Source organism: Bubalus bubalis, chromosome 4, assembly GCF_019923935.1.
Source record: "Bubalus bubalis isolate 160015118507 breed Murrah chromosome 4, NDDB_SH_1, whole genome shotgun sequence".
Taxonomy (NCBI): domain Eukaryota; kingdom Metazoa; phylum Chordata; class Mammalia; order Artiodactyla; family Bovidae; genus Bubalus; species Bubalus bubalis.
The window spans coordinates 85,317,036-85,341,097 of NC_059160.1; the positions used below are offsets into that span (position 1 = coordinate 85,317,036).

Consider the following 24,062-nt stretch of genomic DNA (forward strand, 5'->3'; position numbering starts at 1 on the left):
GCACTTTTCAACAATTCTGCATCTAGGACTTTATTCTGAAGAGGATACACAAAACTTATTCTACAAGAATTTTCATAATTGTGAAAAATTAGAAACAACTAAAAATTCAACAGTTTGTGAATAAATAGTTTGTTTTGTATATGTATTCACTTATAGTTTAGATTCCTCATATAAATGGTATTATGTAGCACTTGTCTTTCTCTGTGTGACTTATTTCACTATGCCTAATAATCTCTGGGTCTGTCCTTGTTGTTGCAAATGGAAATATGTCATTCTTTTTACACCTGAGTAGCATTCCACTGTGTGTGTGTGTGTGTGTGTGTGTGTATGTGTGTGCCTGAGCTCACAATTTTGTGTGTATCACATCTTCTTAAGACAATCACTGGATTGTGTCCACATCTTGGCTCTTGTATATAGTACTGCTATGAACATTGGGATGCATGTATCTTTTCAAATTAGAGTTTTTGTTTTTTTCCAGTATATACCTAGGAGTGGAATTGCTGGATAACATGGTAATTGTAGTTTAGTTTTTTGAAGAAACTCCATACTGGCTTCACCAGTGGCTGTACCAGTTTACATTCCAATCATCAGTGTACAGGAATTTCCTTTTCTCCACATTGTTGACAGCATTTGTTATTTGTTGACTTTTTAATATTAGTCACTCTTACAGCTGTGAGGCAATATATCATTGTGTTTTTTAAAGATATTTTTATTTGTTTATTTGGCTGTGCCAGCTCTTAGTTATGGCATGTGGGATCTTCAGTCTTTGTTGTGGCATGCGGGATCTTTAGCCGTGGCATGCAACCTCTTAGTTGTGGCATGTGGGATCTAGTTCCCCTACCAGGGATTGAACCTGAGCCCCTTCCATTGGGAACGTGGAGCCTTAGATTGAACGTGGAGCCCCCTCCATTGGGAACATGGAACTGAACCACCAGGGAGACCTTCTCCTTATGGTTTTGATTTGTGTTTGTCTAAGAATTAATGATGTTGAGCATCTTTTCATGTGCCTGTTAGTCATCTCTATGTCTTCTTTTTTGCAAAAATGTCTGCCCATTTTAAAATCAGCATTTCTTTTTAATATATTGAGTTATGTGAGCTGTTTACATATTTTGGTTATTAGCCCCATTTTGGCCTCATCATTTGCAAATCTCTCTTCCCATTTTCTTTTCATTGTCTTTTCCTTTCATTGATGGTGTCCTTTGCTGTTCAGGAATGTTTAAGTTTGATTAGGTCCTATTTGTTTATTTTTGCTTTTATTTCTTTTTCCTTGGGAGACTTAGCTAAGAAAATATTGCTATAATTTATGTCTGAGAATGTTTTGCTTGTATTTTCTTCTAGGAGTTTTATGATGTCATATCTTATATTTAGGGCTTTAAATTAGTCTTTAAGCCATTTTAAGTTTTTATTTTTGTATATGGTATGAAGGAATGTTCTGATTTCATTGTTTTGCATGTAGCTGTCCAGCTTCTCCAGCACCACTTATTGAAGACACTGTCTTCTCCATTGTATATTTCTGCCTCCTTTATCATAGATTAATTGACCATAAATGAGTGGGCTTATTTCTGGGCTGTCTATTCTATTCCATTGATCTGTGTGTCTGTTTCTGAGCCAATACCTTGCCCCCTCCTTTTTTTTTTTTTTTTGATTAGTGTAGTTTTGTAGTATAGTTTGAAGTCTAGAAGGGTTATACCTCCAGTCTTGTTCTTTTCTCCCAGGATTGCTTTGGCAACTCTGGGTCATTTGTGCTTCCATATAAATTTCAGAATTATTTGTTCTGTGAAAAATGTCATGGGTATTTTGATAGAGAGTGCATTCAATCTGTCAGTTACTTTAAGTAGTATGACCATTTTAACAATATTAATTCTTTCTTCAGAGAATGAAAAGGATATATGAAAGTGAAGTCACTAAGTTGTGTTTGACTTTTTGTGACCCCATGGACTGTAGCCTAACAGGCTTCTCCGTCCATTCATTAGATATTCCAGGCAAAAGTACTGGAGTGAATTGCCATTTCCTTTTCCAGGGGGATCTTCCTGACCCAGGGATCGAACCTGGGTCTCCCGCATCATAGGCAGACACTTTTACCGACTGAGCCACCAGGGAAGTCCAGAAGGATATATACATCCTTTATATATCAAAGAAGGTAACCTGAGGACTGGGACAATATAGTGTATAAAGAGTCAAGAGGAGAGTGAGCTAAATAACTCAGATTTAAGATGCAATTCCTGGAGTTCTGGTAAAATAATGTCATTGGTATCCCGTGGGAGGGATTAAGCTGTCACTGGGTGCACACTGTGGAAGCTAAATGATTAGGGTTGCTTGTTTTTGTTATGATGTTTGACATTAAATAAAAGAGGTGAGCCTCTGAGGCTTACAAGGTAGAGAGGACTTTTTTGTTGTTGTTGTTGTTTTTTAAAGGAATAAAGGAGGCTGAGCATATTTGAAGACAGAGAAAGGAGATAACAATGGTTAACATGTCTTATTATGGGCTTATTGCATGTCAGGCCTTATGCTGAGGACTTTATACTTATGAAGCTATTTCTTACACCACCTTGGAGATGAAGCCACTGATACTTGCAGAGTTTATTTGCCCAACGTCACAGAGCTAGCAAATGGCAGGACCAGGATTTAAATTTTGACTCAGAAGCTAACCATGTCTAGTTTGCACCATGCCGCTTGTCACAGTCATGGCTGATGCAGCGGATACAGCCAAGGCAGGAGTAGTTTGTGTTTGGTATGTGTGATGATGCAACTGCCCTCTCGTGGGGCTGGTTCTTTGCAGGTTCTCTGAACTGGCCCCCTTTTGTCATCTGGTAATTTAGACTCCCAGGGGATCAAGAGATGTCTTCCTGCTCTGGGTACCCTGGAGCTATTTGGTGCTAGCACGTTCCAGAATTAAACTATATCTCTCTTTCTCCATCATGTCCTGTAATGCCCATAAGTAAAAGTTCTTGGAGCACTGTGGGGGAAGGGGTGCTCAGGAAAGAGGCGCCTGGTTGCTACACTACATTCCTCAGTCAATTCCCACAAAACCGGTAGCCATCCATGCACCATCCACTCATTCCTTCTTTCATCAGACATCTGTTGCTTGTTTCTTCCACTTTAGGCCCATTCTAAGTGCTAAGGATATCAAGATTAAAAGACAGACATCCCTAGGGACAGGAATGATAACCAAAGAGCAGCCAGGCCTGAGGCAGGATTTTATATTCTTTAAGAAAAGAAACATTTAAGGTGTTTGTTTGCTGAATAAGAGCAATGAAGATAAAGGACTGAAAAGAGAAGGTATTGCCGAAGCAAACTCAGGAAAAACAGGAAAAAGGCGTGATCTCCTGATACCCAGGAGAAAGATGATGTCCTCCTAAGAGAGGCGGCATGCACAGGACTTTTTGTGAGTGGCTGCATTTGTCTGAGGAAGGAGACCACAGCACTTGAAGAGTCCTGAAGTGAAGCGTCGAATGCAAGGAGCACCTTCAAAGTTTTGGAGCCACTCCCCAGTGGAGGAGGGGGGCCAGGAAGGGGACAGTTGTGCATCACAGTATGCTTTTGATGGGAACCATGGAATTTTATGAGTTAACACAGGTATGTGGTTTCTTATTACCATCACTTCATTGTTCACACACCCATTAAGCCATGTAAGAAGCTGCCCTTTTAACTGATTTTAACTGATTCTTCTAGAATGCCTTCTAGAAACTGTGTTGCTAGAGAAGATTCTTGAGAACCCCTTGGACTGCAAGGAGATCAAGCCACTCAATCCTAAAGGAAATCAGTCCTGAATATTCATTGGAAGGACTGATGCTGAAGCTCCAGTACTTTAGCTGCCTGATAGGAGGAGCTGACTCACTGGAAAAGCTGGGAAAGATTGAGGGCAGGAGGAGAAGGGATGACAGAGGATGAAGTGGTTGGATTGGCATCATTGACTCAATGGACATGAGTCAGAGCAAACTCTGGGAGATTGTGAAGAACAGGGAAGCCTGGAGTGCTGCCGTCCATGGGGTTGCAAGAAGTCAGACACGGCTGAGCGACTGAACAACAACCACCTAGTCATCTAACTAGAAGGACATTTGTTCATGTGAGCTAAAAGCCTTGAGTCTGAGCTTTCACATCCTAACTGAAATTATTGCTACCTGACTCCAGAAGACAGTTGAATTCTACTTATGACCTCTAGTGGGACAAGCTGGGTTGACATTTGTACAACCTCAGGTTGAGGCATCTCCCCATAAAGAGAGGAAGTCAGAGTGTCCAGTCTGCACAGAACACCCCTCCCTATACCACACAGTGATTTTACTTTTAAGCTAACAGGTTTTCCTAGTTCATCGTTATTACCCTATTAGGATTCTTGCTGGCAAGTAATAGAAATTAGCTCTAATTTAAGCAGACAAAGAAACAAAGAGTCTATTAGTAAAGAATATTAGGGAGCTCACAGATTCATTGGAAGACTCGGACCAACAAAACCTGGAGACGAGGCAGCCAGAGTCAGTGCTCCAAATTCCATTTCACAGCTGGTCTGGGACAAAGCAAGGTTGCTCCCCAGGGTCCAGAGCTGCTTCTGGTCACTTCTGACCAGCAGTGCTCCCCGAAAGCTCCTGCTGAGACCTCTGCCACTGCTGTCAGTGGCTCCCATTCTCCCAGCCGCCCCAGGAGGAGTTCTGCTTGGCCTGACTTCTTTGCATCTCCAGCTTCTGATTAGAGTCTAAAGTGGTCTGCTTAATAGCTACTCATTTGCCAGTAGCTGAACTCATGGGAGACAAGGAATAGGTGTGTCTGTTTTTATTTGCTGTAGGGGACATGGGGCTCTGGCGGAAGTGGAAATGCTGAGTGGTTATATAGAATGACGGGTGTCCATTACAGTGCCTTAGACCCATGAATGAGTGTTCCAGTCCTTTTATATTGGACAGAGTCCTAGATCCCTGGATGCTGAGTTTGTAGATCCTCGGCAGCAGACCATTTCAAATTCCTCTTTGAATCTTCATCACTTTGAAGAGTGCTCTCAGGAAATGTTTGTAGAACAAATTAATGTTTGTTGAGTATATTCTTTCAACAAACATGTATTGGGCATGTACTCCTGCTGAGTACTCTGTCAGGTGTGGCTGGAAAGATCAGAAATGCTTTTACACAATAGTAAAGAAAGACTCCATCGGGAACAATGCGTGGGCTGCCATGCAGGAATTGAAGTATGAGGGTTTGAGTCTAAGGTGAAGAAATACTGCTTGGGTACCAAGCAGAGTGGGTCTGAACCACCTTCCCAATTGACGTGGGCAGATGGTGAATGAGGGGTAGAGAAGACTGAAAATCCTAGCAGAGTGCACTGCAGAGATAGGGGGTGGGAGGCGGGCAGAGGGGGCAGCCGCCTGCTGGGAACAATGGGAAAGCTGTACCTCCACACCCCCATCTCACCCCCTAGCTCTCATCTCACTGGCCTTTCCTAGGTAAGTTTGGCTCATTTGTTTATAGCACTTGCTGTTTTTCTCTAAGTGACTCTTGTGCTCAGGTTGTAACAAACGTGTTATATTTGTAAAGCTCTTAGAACAGTGTCTGGCATAGTAAGTATTAATACTATATAACTTTATTAAATATATGAAAATAAAGCAATATTCTGTTTCTCATACTTCCACAAAATATATTAGGGATTCCACTGGCACTCACATTAAGTCAAATGCCAGGTGTATTTTTTCACCTTGGACCTTTTTACATGCAGCATCCACTTTAATTTATTAGGTGCTTTCTATGTTCTAGGTGCTGTGTGTGGCACAGCAGCTGAGCTCCCTCTCCGCCCGTCCACAGTGGGCAAAGCATGGGCACAGTGGCCTGACTGCCCAACCCACTAGATACAGAACATTGGCCCAGTGATTCCTCTCTATCCTGTTAACTGTTGAAGTTAAAAACTGATTTTAATGCAGCATTTTTAGTTGTCTTCAGTGGGAGAATTGGTCCAGTTCACCTCCTGTGATTACTAAAGATGGAAATTCTAGTTTATATTTTATGTGGTTTTGGTTTTGTTTTTTAGAAATATATTCTTCCTTTACTTCCTCTGTTTTTAACATCTTAGTTGAGATATGTTTCACTATGTGGTTCATATAAATGGCCCTGTAACACTGTCAGATATATTATCAGTTCATTTTGTAGATTTAGGTGTGTGTTTTATAGCTTCACTAACATTTCAATCTTACAAAGAGAAAAATTTCTTACCTTTTACCAAAATTGTGTGTTGTTTTATTAAAATTGGTCAAGGCATGTAAAGATGAAATATATACATCCAAAACCAAACTATTTCAATGTCTGATGTAGAAACAAAATTATAATAATCTAGAATGTCAGATCTGGACTGTAACTCTGGTATATTCCATGGGTGAGCAGGACTCCAAAACCTCCACTTATGTATACAATCTGTCATAAGCCAAAAAAAGTCTTTGAAATTGTGCCAAAGCTGGAGATTTTTATGTACCTCAAGTTGCCAGAAACCTACAGGACAACCAAGGGTCCTCCAGAGTCCCAGGAGAATCCAGTTATTCTCCACAGCATTGCCTCTGAGGAATCTCAACCCACACGTCACCAACAGACAGAGCACCTCCGTTGCTTCTGTGCTGTTTTGAGCAAATGTGTCTCTTCATTAAGTTCAAATTGGTTTGATTTTTTTTTTTTTTAATTAAAAGAAAACACATAGGTTTCCCCCATTCCCCCCCGCTCCCCGGGTAAAACTGAAGGCCTAACATATTTCCAATTTCTTTTGGCAGAGAAAAAGACAAGCATATGAATCTAACCTCATCTGTGATGGTCTGCAGCTAGAAGCAACCAGATCTGTAAGTGTCAGACCCTTTCCAGCCTCCAGCTGACTATTGCTCCTGGGAACTAGCCTGTCACTTGGAGTGCTGGAAAGGCATTTGAAACATGTAACCCCAGCCACGCCTTAACTGCAGGCAGGGACGGAAGTCAGTCAGAATCTGCTCTGTAGAGTATATGTTTGTTGCTGATAAAAACCGTGGTGGATCTTTCATAATAGCCAAAGAATCTAATAATAAATCTATGTATGAATAGAAGCTTTTTAAAGATTTTTATATAATACAAATGATAGTTTACCCCCCAAAAATTAGAAAATGTAAGAATAGTGGAATTGAAAATCATCTGTACTTTATCCATAAATAATCTTGTCCTTCTAAATATGTTCTTTTACTCAAATATATACATTTTTCCCTCAAAAGGAAATTATCATTTCACAGTTTTAAAGTTTGTTTTTCTCTCTTTATCATATAATAAATGCATTTATATATTAATAAATATAGTTCTTTTAAATCCTTTTTAATGATCACATAATGACATTGAACAGATATATAATAAATTAAACAGCCTTCTTCTTGGTCTAAGAAATTTTAAAACTTGTCATTACAATAACACTACAATATAATGTTTTTATGTTTAGTTACTAATTTGGACTAATAATTAACACATTTGCTTTTCTTCATCTAAAATATTGGTGATTTTATGAAAGAACTAAAACATAAGAATAATCTGTTTTATATTTGTGAAAATATCAATAGTTGATTTGGTTTCCTGGTTTGTATGCTTATTCTTTCAATATAGCTTGTGGATGACAAGCTCGTATTTGTAAAAGTACATGCCCCATGGGAGGTGCTATGTACCTATGCAGAGATAATGCACATCAAATTGCCTCTGAAACCCAATGATCTGAAAACCCGGTCCTCAGCCTTTGATAATTTCAACTGGTTTACCAAACTCCTGCAAGTGGATGAAAGTATCATCAAGCCAGAGCAAGAGTTTTTCACTGCCCCATTTGAGAAGAACCGCATGAATGACTTTTACATTCAAGATAGAGACACATTCTTCAATCCAGCCACCAGAAGCCGCATTGTAAGTCTAAACCCAATTTAGCTGCTGTCTTGGGATGATTTAAAATCTACTGTTGAATAATTAGTGGTTTAATTTGGTTGGTTTGGTTTGGGTTTTAAAAGCTCCCCAAAAAAAGAAAGAAAGAAAAGTAATACACCTACAGATTCCTGTTAGGACAGTAAGCACTGATTGGCTAGTTACACTGTATAAACTACACACTCTATTTTGGAATCTTTTTTAGGTTTACTTCATTCTTTCTCGGATAATGTACCAAGTAAGGGACAATGTTAAAAAGTTTGGAATTAACAAACTCGTAAGCTCTGGAATCTACAAGGCCGCTTTCCCTCTCCATGATGTAAGTCAAATGGCAAAAATGAAATAAAATATCTAAAATGTATTCTAATGTTAGGGAAAGGCTAACCTTCTTGAACTTGTTTCTTCCTTGGTAAAATGAAGAGGACATATTGCAAGATTGTAAGTTCATTTAGGGCAGGAATCGTGTTGTATTCTTTACTGCTGAATCCCAGGCACAGGGAAAACCCCTTAGTTAAAATGAGTGAACAAATGAATAGACAGCATTTCCCAGAGTTAATGTGTGGACCAATTAAGAGCATAGACTCAGACTCAAACACCTTTCAAGCTGGAGGATCTTGTGAAAGTCACTTAACCTCTCTATTCATCAATTTCCTCGTCAGTAAAATGGGGATAATAATAATTCCTATCTCGTAGAGTTGTTATGAGGATCGGTTCATCCACGTGGCTGTTAGAACAGTTCTTGGCATATAATAAGTACTATATATCTGTCAGCTGTTTTCATAATTACTGACAGATATTATTATCAACCAGAAAAGTATTGGTTCTTTGTAAGAAAAATATGTTAGATCATTTCATTTACCATTTTCTGGAATTCAGGCAGGCATTTTCTCCTCTGAAATAACCATTTTCAAACTGTGTCCCGGAATATCACAGGGCTTCTAAAAAGGCGTCTGTCAGGGTTCTTGTCAGGATGGCAATACAGCAGAGCGTTGACATTTTTTAAGGACGGCGTACTGAGATGACGGCACCTCCTCAAATTCAAGAGCACTCCTCTAGCTGATAGATCACTCATGAAACGAAAATTTTAAAATGTGACTGCTGTAGAAGCTTAATGATTCTATAAATGCAAGGATATTTTACCTAAGCTCTTAAAAGTCTGTCATTAAAATAAATAAAATCCTGTTTTATATTGCTCTGTTACTTTGTTATATTCACTATCAGTTTATCTGGATCTCTAAGGCCAAAGAGTACATCATGAGAAATGCTGGACTGGATGAAGCACAGGCTAGAATCAAGATTGCCAGGAGGAATATCAATAACCTGACATATGCAGATGACACCACCCTTATGGCAGAAAGTGAAGAAGAACTAAAGAACCTCTTGATGAAAGTGAAAGAGCAGAGTGAAAAAGTTGCCTTAAAGCTCAACATTAAGAAAATGAAGATCATGGCATCTGGTCCCATCACTTCATGGCAAATAGATGGGGAAACAGTGGAAACAGTGTCAGACTTTATTTTGGGGGGGCTCCAAAATCACTGCAGATGGTGACTGCAGCCATGAAATTAAAAGACGCTTGCTCCTTGGAAGAAAAGTTATGACCAACCTAGACAGCATTAAAAAGCAGAGACATTACTTTGTCAACAAAGGTCCATTTAGTCAAAGCTATGGTTTTTCCAGTGGTCATGTATGGATGTGAGAGTTGAACTGTAAAGAAAGCTGAGCACTGAAGAATTGATGCTTTTGAACTGTGGTGTTGCAGAAAACTCTTGAGAAAACTCGTTGGACAGCAAGGAGATCCAGCCGGTCCATCCTAAAGGAAATCAGTCCTGAATGTTCATTGGAAGGACTGATGCTGAAGCTGAAACTTCAATACTTTAGCCATCTGATGTGAAGAACTGACTCATTTGTAAAGACCCTGATACTGGGAAAGATTGAAGGCAGGAGGAGTAGGGGACGACAGAGGATGAGACAGTTGGATGGCATCACTGACTCAATGGTCGTGAGTTTGAGTAAACTTTGGGTGTTGGTGATGGACAGAGAGGCCTGGCCTGCTGCAGTCCATGGGGTCACAGAGAGTCAGACATGAGTCTGACAGAGTCAGTCTGAGTGACTGAACTGAACTAAAAGGCCAAACAAAGCAAAGACTCATTGATAATTGCTACTGTGAAGTACATGTATTTGTGGATGAAGACAGTATTGAAATGTACTGTGTAAGATAATAAAACTGGAACAGTAGGCATGCTCCTTGATACACATGCACAGAGAACTGGGAGCTGGATGGGGAAGCAGATGCTGAGTTTCCTGCTACAAGACCCAGCAGAGCAGTCCAACCTGACAGTCCATGTGTTTTATATTTGTGCACCAACAAGACTAGCAGTGAGCATGATATAAACTTGGGTGCACTTGCAAATAGTTGTCGTGATTATCAGTATGGGATGTCAAGGCTCTGTAGTACTAGTGGACATCTGCCCATGCCCAGTTCTTTTCCACTAAATCTTCCTGTAGTTGTGCTGATCCCGCATCCAGGCTAAGGGATGATCTCATGAGATATTTAGAAGGCAGGCAAGTAGAGGTCAGGACTCATGTTAAAACTTTAATATTAATAATTTTCTGGTTGATAATAACATCTGTCAGTAGTTATTATATGCCAGGGACTTGGAACATTGCTGTGGCTGAATCGATCATCTTAACAACTCTTTGAGGTGGGTAGAATTATTATCCCCATTTTATTGATGAGGAAATTGATGAATGGAGAGGCTAACTGACTTCCAGAAGGTTATCCAACTAGCAAGTGGTGGAGCCAGGTAATTCTGATTCTAGTATGAGGGAGGGAAGGTGAGTCAGGTGGGAAGAAGAGAGACTGCATTTAAGCAGAGGCAGGAAGTTTGGTTTCTTGAATAAGCTAAATGTATAACATCACATCAGGCTTTTTTTGTTGTTTTTATTCTGTATTTTCATAGAATTACTGCTGAATTGAGGGACAAAAAAGCCTGGGTTTTAGAACTGATGCTGTCACTAAACAGCTGGTTGCTCTGGGTGTCCAAGGAGGGGACTGGGCTGTCAGGCGTTCCTCTGCCATGAGAGTTTGGGCCCTTGAGCTAGCCCAGGTTTTCATTATTTAGAGCTGGTCCACTTACAGTACATTAAGTATCCTCGGGGTTCTCACAAGGTACCTGCGGTGGTCCCTGGGATTGTAACATCCAAGCATTCCTTTCCACCCACATTCACAAATGGCCCTTCAGGCATTAGTATTACTCCCAGTTGAGAATTCCTAAGGACTACATGGTATTTCCCGGAGAAGGCGATGGCACCCCACTCCAGTACTCTTGCCTGGAAAATCCCATGGACAGAGGGGCCTGGTCCGTTCCAGCAAATGAGACCCCTTATTTACAAATGACTGTGACATGTTAGGGCCACATTTAGCCAACAGAACATGCAAATGCAAACACATACCGATTGTGATGCTCGTTTCTTTGCTGCTTCTTCCCAGTGCAACTTTAGCACCCCATCAGAGGACCTCAGCTGCCCCAATGAGCGGTACCTTCTGTACAGGGAATGGGCTCATCCTCGAAGCATATACAAAAAGCAGCCTTTGGATCTTATCAGGTGAGTTGTTGTAATGAGCACTCCAGTGGGAAGGGCTCAGGATTGCCCTTGTGGTTTCAAGTGTGACAGTCCTCTAAGAGTATTGCCAGCCAGGGACGCTCACTGCAGCTCTGGACTTTGTTGCCCAGAATTTTTATTGGGGCCTCATTGCTAGGCATGATTGATTGAGTCACTGCCCACATGGCTTGATCTCCAGCCCCTTTTTCTCCCAGTGGTCCTGCAATATCATATGGTTCCAATCATGTGATTGGTCTTTCTGGCCTGGCCAGTCCACATCCTGAATCATCTCATTAGCACAAACTATTTAGGGTCTACCGTGAATAACGAAGTCAGTCTTATCTTGGGAAATTCCAAGGCATATGAGGTTACCTCCCAGGAACTGGGACCGAAGACCCACCAAATTCTTCATTAAACAGGAGTAATTGTTAGATTTAGCTTAACTTGTATGATGGTGGTGGTTTAGTTGCTAAATTGTGTCTGACTTGTGACCCCATGGACTGTAGGCTGCCAGGCTCCTCTGTCCATGGGATTTCCCAGGCAAGAATTCTGGAGTGGGTAGCCATTTCCTTCTCCAGGGGATCTTCCTGATCCAGAGATGGAACCTGTGTCTCCTGCGTTGCAGGTCGATTCTTTACGACCTGAGCCACCATAAGAGATGCCAGTTTTCACTGCTTTCCTGTATCTTCTATCGGGTACCATTTCCAACAGCACGGGAACATCATGTCCAGATGCATCTTCTCAAAGCACCAGTGTCGGCTGCTCTCCAGAAGCTTACGTTGCTTGGGCAAGGCTGTTGGAGAAAAATAGATCAAGAACAACCAAGCACATAAATAAGTAAAAAACATTTCTGAGTGAAATGAAGAAAATGACACAGTGATGAGATGGAGAGGAACTGGGAAGTGGGGAGGAAAGTGAGTCAAGAACGTTATCTTTGAGTAACTGGCATGTGAGCTGAGATTTGTCTAGTGGGGGGAAAAAAAAGCCCAGTATTTTAAGGATCTGGGAAAAAGTCATATCAGGAAGAGAGGCCACTGGTAGAGTGGCCTCAAGGCACAAAAGCACTTGTTAAGTAACTTGAGGAAATAGTGAAAACCAGCCCTAAGGGGAAAGACAAAGATGACTCACAAGGTTAGAAGGGTATCAGGAACGTGGAAAGGAGTGTAGACAAGTGCAGTGAAAAACTGCTGCAATATTTTAACCATTCGAGTAATTGTATCTCACTCACATTTTGCAAAGATACTATGGAGACTAAGTGATGGGGGAGGCAGGGAGCAGGGAAAGCCGGTAAGAGGCTATTAGCACAAACCAGATGAGAAGTCCTGGGGGCAAATATGGAAGGTGTTTGGAGAGTCAGGTTGACAGGACATGGTTATGGATTGGATATGTGGCATGAAGAGAAGAGGAGGGTCAAGGTGGGTCTGGAACCATGTGCCTGTTCTTCCTATGATGTCTCATTGCCTGTCCACCTGAACTTGGGGGAAACCTCTTAACCTTAAAAGTGAGAATTTTAAAACACTGAACAATTTTCATTTTGTTTTACGTTTTATTAGGGAAATTTTGGGCCTCCCGGGCAGTGCTAGTGGTAAAGAATATGCCTACCACTGCAGGAGACGAAAGAGATATGGGTTTGAACCCTGGGTCAGGAAGATCCCCAGGAGTAGAAAGTGGCAACCCGCTCCAGTATTCTTGCCTGGAAAATTTCTTGCCTGGCAAGCTGCAGTCCATGGGGCCACAACGAGTCGGACCTGACTGAGCACAAGGGAAATCTTAAACATATACAATAGTAGAGAGAATAAATAATATGGCAGGTTTGCCTATGTCTGTTAGCCATCTCCAAACATTATAAATTCATAGTCACCATTGTTTCATCTTTTTCTCTACCTCCTACTGGGTCATTTTGAAGAAAACTCCAAATAGCATAACATTTCATTAATAGAATGACAAGATCTCTTTTAAATATAACCAGAATACTCCTTTTGTTTAAAGTTGTAAAATAATCAGTATTCCTGTTTTCCTGTCACAAAAATACATTTTTTAACAGTTTTTTGGTTGTAATCAGTATCCAAACAAGGTCCACATGTTGCAAGTAACATCTCTCAAATAGCTTCTAATCTATAATTTTCCAATTTCTTTTTTGTTTTCCTCATAATTGTTTCTCTGTTTTCTATCTGGCTGATTTCATTCTCCCCTGTAGTGTTACCTGTTTCTCTGTCCTGTGTATTTGCTTTAGTGAAGTCATTTGATCCTCATCTAAAGGCTTGATCTGATTGAGATTGAACTTTGCACAAGAAAACTTGTGTGAGTTTCGTATTTCTGTCAGTAGGTATATAATGTCCAGTTGTCTGTCTTTTCTGTGATGATAGCAGCCCTTAATGAATGTTGTCTAGATTCGTCATTTCCTCAGGGATTTTGTTTTATTTGGTCATTTGGTGATGTTCAGTCATTAAGTTGTGTCCAACTCTTTCCAACCCCATGGATCTCAGCGTGCCAGGCTACCCTATGCACTATCACTCAGAGTTTGCTCAGATTCATGTCCATTGAGTCCGTAATTCCAACCATCTCATCCTGTCGCACCCTTCTCTTCCTGCCCTCAATCTTTCCCAGCATCTTGTCAGCTCTTCACATCAGGTGGCCAAAGTACTAGAGTATGATTTCTTCCTTTATTTACTGGTTGGATTAGAATCACAAAGAGACAGTTTCTCTCATTTACTCAGATACCCTGTAGAATAAAATTTTGGAAAAGGATGTTTATATACATGTCAGTATTTGAAGCTGATATTTACATGAGGGTTCTATTCCATTATTTTCATTTTGTACTAAACATATAGCATCTGTTGGCAGAGTGATTGGTTTGATGGCTTTTTAATCATTCTTTATGGGTTTTTGTTTGGGGGCAGGGGTTCTATGAAGAAAACAATTTCCCCAGGATTTTAAGTATCTTTTGCTAAGGAAAATATTTAACTATTCCCTGCCCCTGGTCCACCTGTCCCCTTTGATGCTTCTGTCAACTTAAAAATGAAATGTACAACATGAGCGTTGTGTGTTAAGTTTTATTTGGGGCAAAATGTGCCCAGAGACAGCATCTCAGCTCTGAGAAACTGATCCAGAGAGGCAAGGGAAGAGGTCAATATATATGTGATTTTGATGAAGGGGGAATACATACAATCAAGCACATTTTTTTTTTTTTTTGCAGAAGGTTTCTGCTAGTCATGAGGAACCATCTTCACCATGAAGAATTTTAGTGCTTTTCTAGATATGAGGAGTTATAAGAATTGAGCTCATAAAATCAGCTTCTGAAAAGATTTAACTATCTGAAGACCTGTTCTGCCATTTTTCTTCAGAGCACAGAGTGCCTCATTTCTGCTCTTTACCCTGAACACCTTTCAGGGGATGCTGAACATCAGCAGCTGCATAATTTAATCCTTGTAGAGGTAGATGGCAAGTGCCAATGGCAAGTGTCAATTTGCAGTTGACACTTCCCATTAGTAACCCCTTGAGCACTCAGGATGTTAAACCTTCCTCTCTGGTTCCCAGGGATTAGCAGAGGGAAAATGAACTCTTTCCCAAAAATCAAGTCAAGCAAACTGGAAAAAACATCTGGAGGAAACAGACCTTGAACAGAAAAAAAAAAAAAAAAAAAAAAAGCAAGTTTCCTATAACACTCACTCAGAGTGCTAAGAGAATACATGATATCCACAATACAAAAACAGGGTTCTAGTCTAAATAAAAGTAAAGAAAGGAACATGCTGAGAGTAACATGTAGCTCTTAGGAATTAAAAATGACCAGAATGGGGGGGGGGGGGGGGGGACAGCAGTATTAAAAAATGATGTTGAAGAAGTTGTACCGAACATGGAGTCAAAATATGAAGACACGGGAAAGATAAAAATTTAAAAATCAGTCCAGGATGCACAATGAACAAATAATAGGAATGCTAAAAATAAGACCAGAGAAAATGTAAGGAGGAAATGAGAGAAATATTTCAAGACAAGTATCTGAACTATTGAAGAACTGAGCACCCTGAGTCTCTGTGTGGACAGAGCATGCAGAGCACTCAGCTTGGAGAATGGACAGGAAGCTATCAAGTCACTGAAATGTGACCTCTCAAACACTGGAGCAGACAGAAGGTCCTGCAAGCTCCCAGAAAGAAAATCAGGCTTCACTACGAAGGAGCAAGACTCAGAATAGCTTTGAATTTCTCAGCATCAACACTTCAAGGTACAAGAAAAGAGAGCAACAGTTTCATATTGCCAAGGAAGATGATTTTTTTTTTAACTCACTGTCCCATATATGACCAAATTCTTCATTCAATGTGAGGAATTCTTCATAATTTAAATGTGCAAAGTAATGGAGGAAGTACAGAGGTACTCCACTCAGAAAGAGAAATACATGGGTTCAATAAATGGGGGTTCCCAGTCTAAAAGAGGGGCATGGAGAGCCAGGTAACAGCTCTGTGGCAGGACTACTAGCAAGTCATTAGTCCAGGTGGCAGGAGACTGAAGAGATTGATTCAAGGATATGAAATGGATAGACTGACTCATGTGTTAGAAAACAGTGAGAAAGTTACACCTGAAAGGAAAGTCTGGGGTTGAATTGTTGCTAAGTACACAGAAAACTAAACAGTGAACCACCAAGACAAGTATTAACTCCAGAGAAAAGGAGATATTGCGCAGAAAAGAAAAAGTAAGCACAGCAGATGACTTGATGCAGCTGTGAACAGTCTTTATGGCATCTTAATAATGCAAAGCAAGGCTATTACTCTAACCAAAATTATATTGTAACTATGTCAAGAGGATGCAGGAAAGGAGTTATGGGTGTGTAGATGAGACGGGGGTTGAAAGAGAGCTCAATTCTCGTCTTCCAAAGTAAAGCCTCAGGAGGTGATGTGTAAAACTGAGAAGTCAACGACTACAGTGCTGCTGCTGCTGCTAAGTCGCTTCAGGCGTGTCCGACTCTGTGTGACCCCAGAGACGGCAGCCCACCAGGCTCCCCCGGCCCTGGGATTCTCCAGGCAAGAACACTGGAGTGGGTTGCCATTGCCTTCTCCAATGCATGAAAGTGGAAAGTGAAAGTGAAGTCGCTCAGTCGTATCTGACTCTGAGCGACCCCATGGACTGCAGCCTACCAGGCTCTTCCATCCATGGGATTTTCCAGACAAGAGTACTGGAGTGGGGTGCCATTGCCTTCTCCTATGAACTACACTACAAGTATATTATTTACAGAAGTGGAGGTAAATATTCTAAGAGTCAGCTATAAGAAGTGAAAGTGGTTACTTCTCGCCAGGAAATGGGAGTGGTTCTTGAGGGCTGCTGCTTTTTATACCTAGTGTTCTAGAACTGACTCTTTATTGACTGTATAGTTATAGCTTTGATTTTTTTAAAACCAAAGCTGAATTTTTAAAAATTGGTGTTAAGAATTGGGATGTTTGGGGCAGAGAAAGATAATGATCAGAGGATATTACATTTGAAGGGATCCTCATTTTCCCCAGCCTTTCAACAAGAACCAGGAGACAGGCTTTCTGTTTAGGATTCAAAAATTCTTTCTCAGCTTCTTGTCTAAGCAGTGTAACAAAGGTGCCGTGGGAAGTCCTGAATCCCCTGTCACTGAAGATATCCAAGTAGAATGACCAGCCCTCTTGCAGGGTGTTTTTACTACTGGGCAGTTGGAGTGGGCAACTTCTAGCATTCTTTCCAATTTTAACTGTGGCATTTCCAGGGCAGATGTTTGATAGAAATGTATTACAAAGAGCCTAATAGCCAAGAGTCGAAAATGTCTCAAACCCGCTGCCAGGATTTTCTCTCCCAGACACCATCTCCTTAGCTGTCATTTGCCTGCCACCCATGAGCCAGACCACAAAGCCCAGTCACATGAGAATGGACGCACTGCATTCCTCCCAGCTTGTGATTCCATCTCGGTCTCAGCCCTTCCTTTTCCCCATGGATGTGGCCCATGCCCAGGCCTCTGACCAGGGAGCTGGTCTCAGAACTACCCTGTGAGGGCTGGTCCAGCTCAGGGATGTTCCTCTGTGAAGTCTTCCAGACTCCAGGCTGTTCTCAGAGCTCGGTCCCCACCGAGCTCAGCTCAGTGTCAGACTGAGCCAGAAGTCTCATAGAGGCCTCAGAGCTAAGGCAGTCTACAGGTTGTACCAATCTACAGGCTGTACTGAGCCAGAAGTGAAAAGTGAGTCAAGGAAGGGTATATGCCAGAGTTGCCTAAACAGCCATCTTATTGCTTTGTCCTCATCCCTAAACCCTTTCTCTGCCTGTCTGTATTTGTCTCCCTTTCAGGAACAATCTGGCCCTGTTTCATGCCCTGCCTCTTTTTTTATTTTGACTACCTATTCTCTTCCATTTGCTCCAGATTAATTTAAAAACATTGAAGAGTTTTTAAAACTTAGGAAAAATAGAAATGCTGCATACAAAGAATACGGGACAGTAGATTACTCAGTCATATCCATCCTGCCCTTTCCCATTCTCGAAAGGAGTTTTATAAATAGTTTGGTTAGAGAGACATTCCACTCATAGTTAGTATTATTATTATTGGCATTTTCTTATTATTTGTGATTTTACATTACATGTGCTCCAAGAAAGTTCTCAAAATAAAGCAAAAACAGGTAATTGAACAAATGGTTCATGTTCATTCATTTCGTAAATGGCAAGAATAATCTTTGGGGAAACTTACCAGATCTGCCAGTCTTAATGAAGAGTGATGATAATATCCTCTATCTGCTCCATATTCAGCAATTTCCCCTCTTTGTGTTATTCTAGTTTACTTTGCTGCAGCAGGTTAACCAGTGGTCAGTACTTCCGTAATATGTAAACTACGTCTTATTTCACAGTAGAACTGGGGGCCTGCTATGAAAATGGATATGTTTTTAAATGTGCATTGAGTCAGAGGTTTAAGTTTAAAGCCCCCTTTATTTATAATCAGAAATTAATATGAGGATAAAACTGCAGACTGATCATATGTCTCCTCTGAAAATAACTTCTGTCTTCCTTCAGGAAATATTATGGAGAGAAGATCGGGATCTATTTTGCCTGGCTGGGCTATTACACTCAGATGCTTCTTCTGGCAGCCATCATGGGAGTGGCTTGCTTTCTCTATGGATATTTTACTGAGGATAATTGTACATGGAGGTAACCTCTCTCTATTCCTTGTTACCATGCTGAAAAGCTGCTTAGACATAAAATTATTTTCCGGGTCTTAGACTGTTTTAGTAAAAGAAGACTCATTACAGAACACTTACTGCTTTGGATGATACATCTCTTTTGTCATGAGCATAATAACTAAGTGAAATGGAAAAAAAAAAGTTTGTTCTTAGATAATGCAGCCCAGCCTCTGACAAGACTGTTACCCTTAGGAAACACTCCAGTATTTTAAGGCAATACTTTGAAAAAGAAAGGAGGTTTGAAGAGAGGAACATCTTTGAACTTTTGGCCCCCTGAGGAATGCTTCATTGAGCCCTACAGATGTGAACCGAGAGCAGCTCTGATTGCATCAGGGTTTCAATGGCAAAACTGGTAAAACCATTGTTTCTATGGTTTTTAGAAATTACTTCTTTTTTCTTATAGATTTATTTAATTTACTTATTTTTGGCTGCACTGGGTCTTCGTTGCTGCACGTGGGCTTTCTCTGATTGCAGCAGGTGGAGGCTGTTCTCTAGTTGCAGTGAGCAGGCTTCTCATTGCTTTGGCTTCTCTTGTCATGGAACACGGACTCTAGGGTATGGAGGCTTCATTAGCTGTGGCGCACGGGCTTTGTTGCCCCTTGGCATATGGAATCTCCCCTGACCAGGGATGCAACACACGTCCCTTGCATTGGCGGCCAGATTCTTAACCACTGGACCACAGGGAAGTCTATGACTTTGTTATATATATTAAGTATATATCATAAAACTCGAGTAAATGATACTTTTTGTTTACTTTAAAAAAAAAAACAAACCCACAGTGTTAGAGGGGTAAAAAAGTAATAAAGAATGAGTTTGTGCTTGACGTTGAAACTAAAATACCAGCTATACTGTGTGAAGGGAAACACATGGATGCCAAAACACTGAATTTCACCATCTATGATCTGAAATGTGTTACTGGTCCTTTGCTTTTGGTGACCTCAACCTCCAGAATGGGTGTGGCACTGAACCAGGCCTTTTCTCTTGTTCATCTGGCCTCTATCTGGGTGTGACAGCCAGATCAGAATTTCTGGGCAACAGTGACAAGCTGATGACCAAATTTGTCTAGCCTGCAGCATATGAGCCTGACTCCAGAGGCAGGAAGTGTACGTGGCAGCTCTGATGTACAGGCGTAATTATCCATTCTATTTAACAAAGGATTCTGAGTGTTGGTGCCCATTATGGCTGTTAGCTTGAAAGCTGCAGATGGTCCTTGAAGTACTTGTCTCTCTTCACTGAAAAAGAGTTTAGAGCTAAAGGCTGAATGTTGATATTTTTTTCCCTGATTTTGTCTTTGGCTTCTCCATTGTTCCAACCAAAAAAAAGGTATCTCAGCTTTCAGAGTGAAAAAGTAGCATTTTTATGTAGTTCTTGCATGGTAGTGGTTCTCATTATAATTTATTTTATAAAGTCACCATACAGTCACCCCACATACTTCCTATATGTGTTTACAGTTAATTTTATTACAAATTGAGTAGATTCACAAGAATAGAAGATAGATTTAAGATGTAAGGAAGAATGATCCATTACCCAATTTAAGAAGAAAACATAACTGTTACCCAGGAAGTTCTTTGCTCAATTGTATCCCCTCACTTTCACTTTGGAAATAATAACTATACTAAATTTTTATTTTTATCATACACTGTATGTTCTTTTTCATATGTACTTGTACCCCTATAAAATATAATTTTGTGTGCTTTTGAAAATATCTGTGCATAAGTGGAAGATACTATAGGTATTTCCTCTTCCATAAAAGGCCTATTTAAAGCTCATACACACTTTAAAATAGCAACTTTATTGAGATATAATTCATATACCATAAAATACAGCCTTTGAAAGTGTACAATTTGTGGTTTGATGTACTTCCACAAAGTTCTGTAACCCTCACCACTATCTAATTTTAGAACACTTTCATCACCCCATAAGGAACCAGTATCCTTTAGAAGTCATTCCCTAACTTCTGTTTCCCTTGTCCACTGGCAATTACTAATCTGCTTTCTGTCTCTACATATTTGCCTATTCTGGACATTTCATTATAAGTGAACCATACCGTGTGTGCAGTATGTGGTGCCATCTTTGTCATCTTTCACTTAGCACATTTTCAAGGGGGCTTCCCAGGTGGTGCTAGTGGTAAGGAACCCACCTGCCAGTGCTGGAGATGTAAGAGATGTGAGTTCGATCCCTGGGTCAGGAAGATCCTCAGAAGGAGGGCATGGCAACTCTCTCCAGTATTCTTGCCTGGAGAATCTCATGAACAGAGGAGCCTGGACGGCTATAGTTCATAGTGTCACAAAGAATTGGACACTACTGAAGCAGAGTTGACTCATTGGAAAAGACTCTGATGCTGGGAGGGATTGGGGGCAGGAAGAGAAGGGGACAACAGAGGATGAGATGGCTGGATGGCATCACCGACTCAATGGACGTGAGTTTGAGTGAACTCCGGGAGTTGGTGATGGACAGGGAGGCCTGGCATGCTGCAATTCATGGGGTCGCAAAGAGTCGGACATGACTGAGTGACTAAACTGAACTGAACTGAAGCAGCTTTGCATGCATGAACACAGTGTTCTCAAGATTCATTCATGGTATAGCATGGATCAGTACTCTATTCCCTTTTGTGGTCAAATAATATGCCATTGTGGAGAAGGAAATGGTAACCCACTCCAGTATTCTTGCCTGGAAAACCCCATGGACAGAGGAGCCTGGCAGGCTACAGTCCATGGGGTCAGTAAGAGTCGGACACAACTGAGCGACTTCACTTCACTCCACTTTAATATGCCATTGTATGGATATACCACATTATCTATCCAACCATCAGCTGATGTTTGGGTTGTTTGCATTTCTTAGCTATGATGAATAGCTATGAACAAGTATGTACAAGTTTTGTGTGAATATATTTTTTCAATTCTTTTGAGAATATATAAAAAAATGGAATTGCTGGGATATATGATAACTCTAGATTTAACATTTTGAGGACCTGCCAAAGCATTTTTTTTAAGTGACCGCACCATTTTACATTCCCAGTAGCTATGAATGAGTATTCCGATTTCTCCACATCTTCATCAACACTTGTTATTGCTGAATTTTGAATAAATAAGCAAACAAGTAAATGTGTATGTGTGTGTGTTTATCATTCTAATGGGTATGAAGTGGTATGTCATTGTTGGCTTTGATTTGTATTTCCCTAATTCCCAGTGATGTTGAGCATCTTTTCATGTGCTTATTTTGCCACTTGTATCTCTTTAAAGTGTTCAGTACAGCTGTTGAGTTTTAAGTATTCTTTATATATTTTGTGGTAAAAAAGTGAAAGTGAAAGTCACATCCACCTCTTTGCAACCCCATGGACTATACAGTGCATGGAATTCTCCAGGCCAGAATACTAGAGTGGTTAGCCTTTCCCTTCTCCAGGGGATCTTCCCAACCCAGGGATCAAACCCAGGTCTCCCACATTGCAGGTGGGTTTTTTACCGGCTGAGCCACAAGGGAAGCCCAAGAATACTGGAGTGGATAGCCTATTCCCTTCTCCAGAGGATCTTCCCCACCCAGGAATTGAACCAGGGCCTCCTACATTGCAAGTGGATTCTTTACCAACTGATCTACTGTGATAAAATCCCCTTATCAAATATTTTTTTGTATTCCATGGACTCTTTTTCACTTTCTTGATGTTGTCCTTTGAAACACAAAAGCTTTCCATTTTAATGAAGTCCAGTTTACCTGAGATTTTTCTTTTGTTGTTTGTACTTTTACCGTAATATCTTAAAAAGCATTGATAAGCCAAAGTCATGAAGATTTTCTCAGTGTTTATCTTCTAAAAGTTTCTTTTTTTTTTTTTAGGTTTAGGTCTATGATTTCATTTTGTAAACAGTATAAAATAAAGATTCAACTTTCTTTCTTGCCAGGTGTATATTCTAGTGTTCCAGCACCATTTTTGTAAACATAATCTTTCCCCATTAGCACCCTTGTATCAAAAATTGTTACTGTCATTCAGTCATTAAGTCATGTCCGACCCTTTGCAACCCCGTGGACTGCAGCACACCAGCCTTCCTTGTCCTCCACTATCCCCCAGAGTTTGCCCAAACTCATGTCCATGGAATCAGTGATGCTGTCTAACTATCTCATCCTCTGCTTCCCTCTTCTACTTTTGCCTTCAATCTTTCCCAGCATCAGAATCTTTTCTAATGAGTCAGCTATTCACATCAGGTGGCCAAAGTATTAATTACTAATTACTAGTACAAAGTATTAATAAAGTGCAAAAATAATTGGCCATAAACATGAGTTTATTAGGGACTGTCAATTCTTTTCTGTCAATACATATGGCAGTCTTTCATGCAAGTCCCACACTATATTGATTGTTATAGCTTTTTAGTAAGTTCACGATTGCTTTGATTTTTCTGGGTACCTTGCATTTCTATAATTTTAGAATCAGCTTTCTCATTTCTTCAAAAAAGCCAGAATTGCATTGAATCTGTAGGTCACTTTGAGAGCTATTACCATCTTAACAGTACCAAGGCTTCTAATTCACGAACACACAATAGCTTTCCATTTATTTAGGTCATCTTTAATTTTTATCAATATTTTATATTTTTCAGTGTATATATTTCACACTTCTTTTCTCTAATCTTAAGTATTTTTATTATTTTTGATGCTACTGTAAATGAAATTATTTTGTTCATTTTATTTTTAGATTATTCATTAATGTATAGAAATATAATTACTTTTTTAATTTAAATTTATTTATTTTAATTAGAGACTAATTACTTTACAATATTGTATTGGTTTTGCCATACATCAACATGAATCTGCCACGGGTATACACGTGTTCCCAGTCCTGAATCCCCCTCCCACCTCCATCCCCATACCATCCCTCTGGGTCATCCCAGTGCACCAGCCGCAAGCATCCTGTATCCTGCATCAAACCTGGACTGGCGATTCGTTTCTCATATGATATTATACATGTTTCAATGCCATTCTCCCAAATCATTCCCCCCCGCACCAAGTCCAAAAGACTGTGTCTCTTTTGCTGTCTCACATACAAGGTTATCATTACCATCTTTCTAAATTCCATATATATGCATTAGTATACTGTATTGGTGTTTTTCTTTCTGGCTTACTTCACTCTGTATAATCGGCTCCAGTTTCATCCACCTCATTAGAACTAATTCAAATGTATTCTTTTTAATGGCTGAGTAATACTCCATTGTGTATATGTACCACAGCTTTCTTATCCATTCATCTGCTGATGGACATCTAGGTGCAAATCATTCAAGCATATTTTCTGACCACAATACAGTAAGATTAGATCTCAATTACAGGAGAAAAACTATTAAAAATTCCAACATATGGAGGCTGAACAACACACTGCTGAATAACCAACAAATCACAAAAGAAATCAAAAAAGAAACCAAAAATATGCATAGAAAT

At 40.3% G+C, this 24,062-nt stretch overlaps 1 protein-coding gene and 1 non-coding gene across 6 annotated transcripts in view; one reads left to right on the forward strand and one right to left on the reverse strand.

Moving 5' to 3' along the window:
- ANO6 (anoctamin 6) overlaps positions 1-24,062 on the forward strand; it is a 233,180-nt gene that overhangs the window by 148,925 nt on the left and 60,193 nt on the right. For all 5 annotated transcript variants that reach the window (XM_044941665.2, XM_025284022.3, XM_025284024.3 and 2 more), the window contains 5 exons: positions 6,729-6,794; positions 7,573-7,860; positions 8,081-8,194; positions 11,366-11,481; positions 18,481-18,615. In XM_044941665.2, the coding sequence (XP_044797600.2) occupies positions 6,729-6,794; positions 7,573-7,860; positions 8,081-8,194; positions 11,366-11,481; positions 18,481-18,615 (719 nt within the window). The remainder of the gene's footprint in view (positions 1-6,728; positions 6,795-7,572; positions 7,861-8,080; positions 8,195-11,365; positions 11,482-18,480; positions 18,616-24,062) is intronic.
- TRNAH-AUG lies at positions 2,027-2,100 on the reverse strand. Its single transcript has one exon. It is a non-coding gene; the product is annotated as a tRNA-His (tRNA).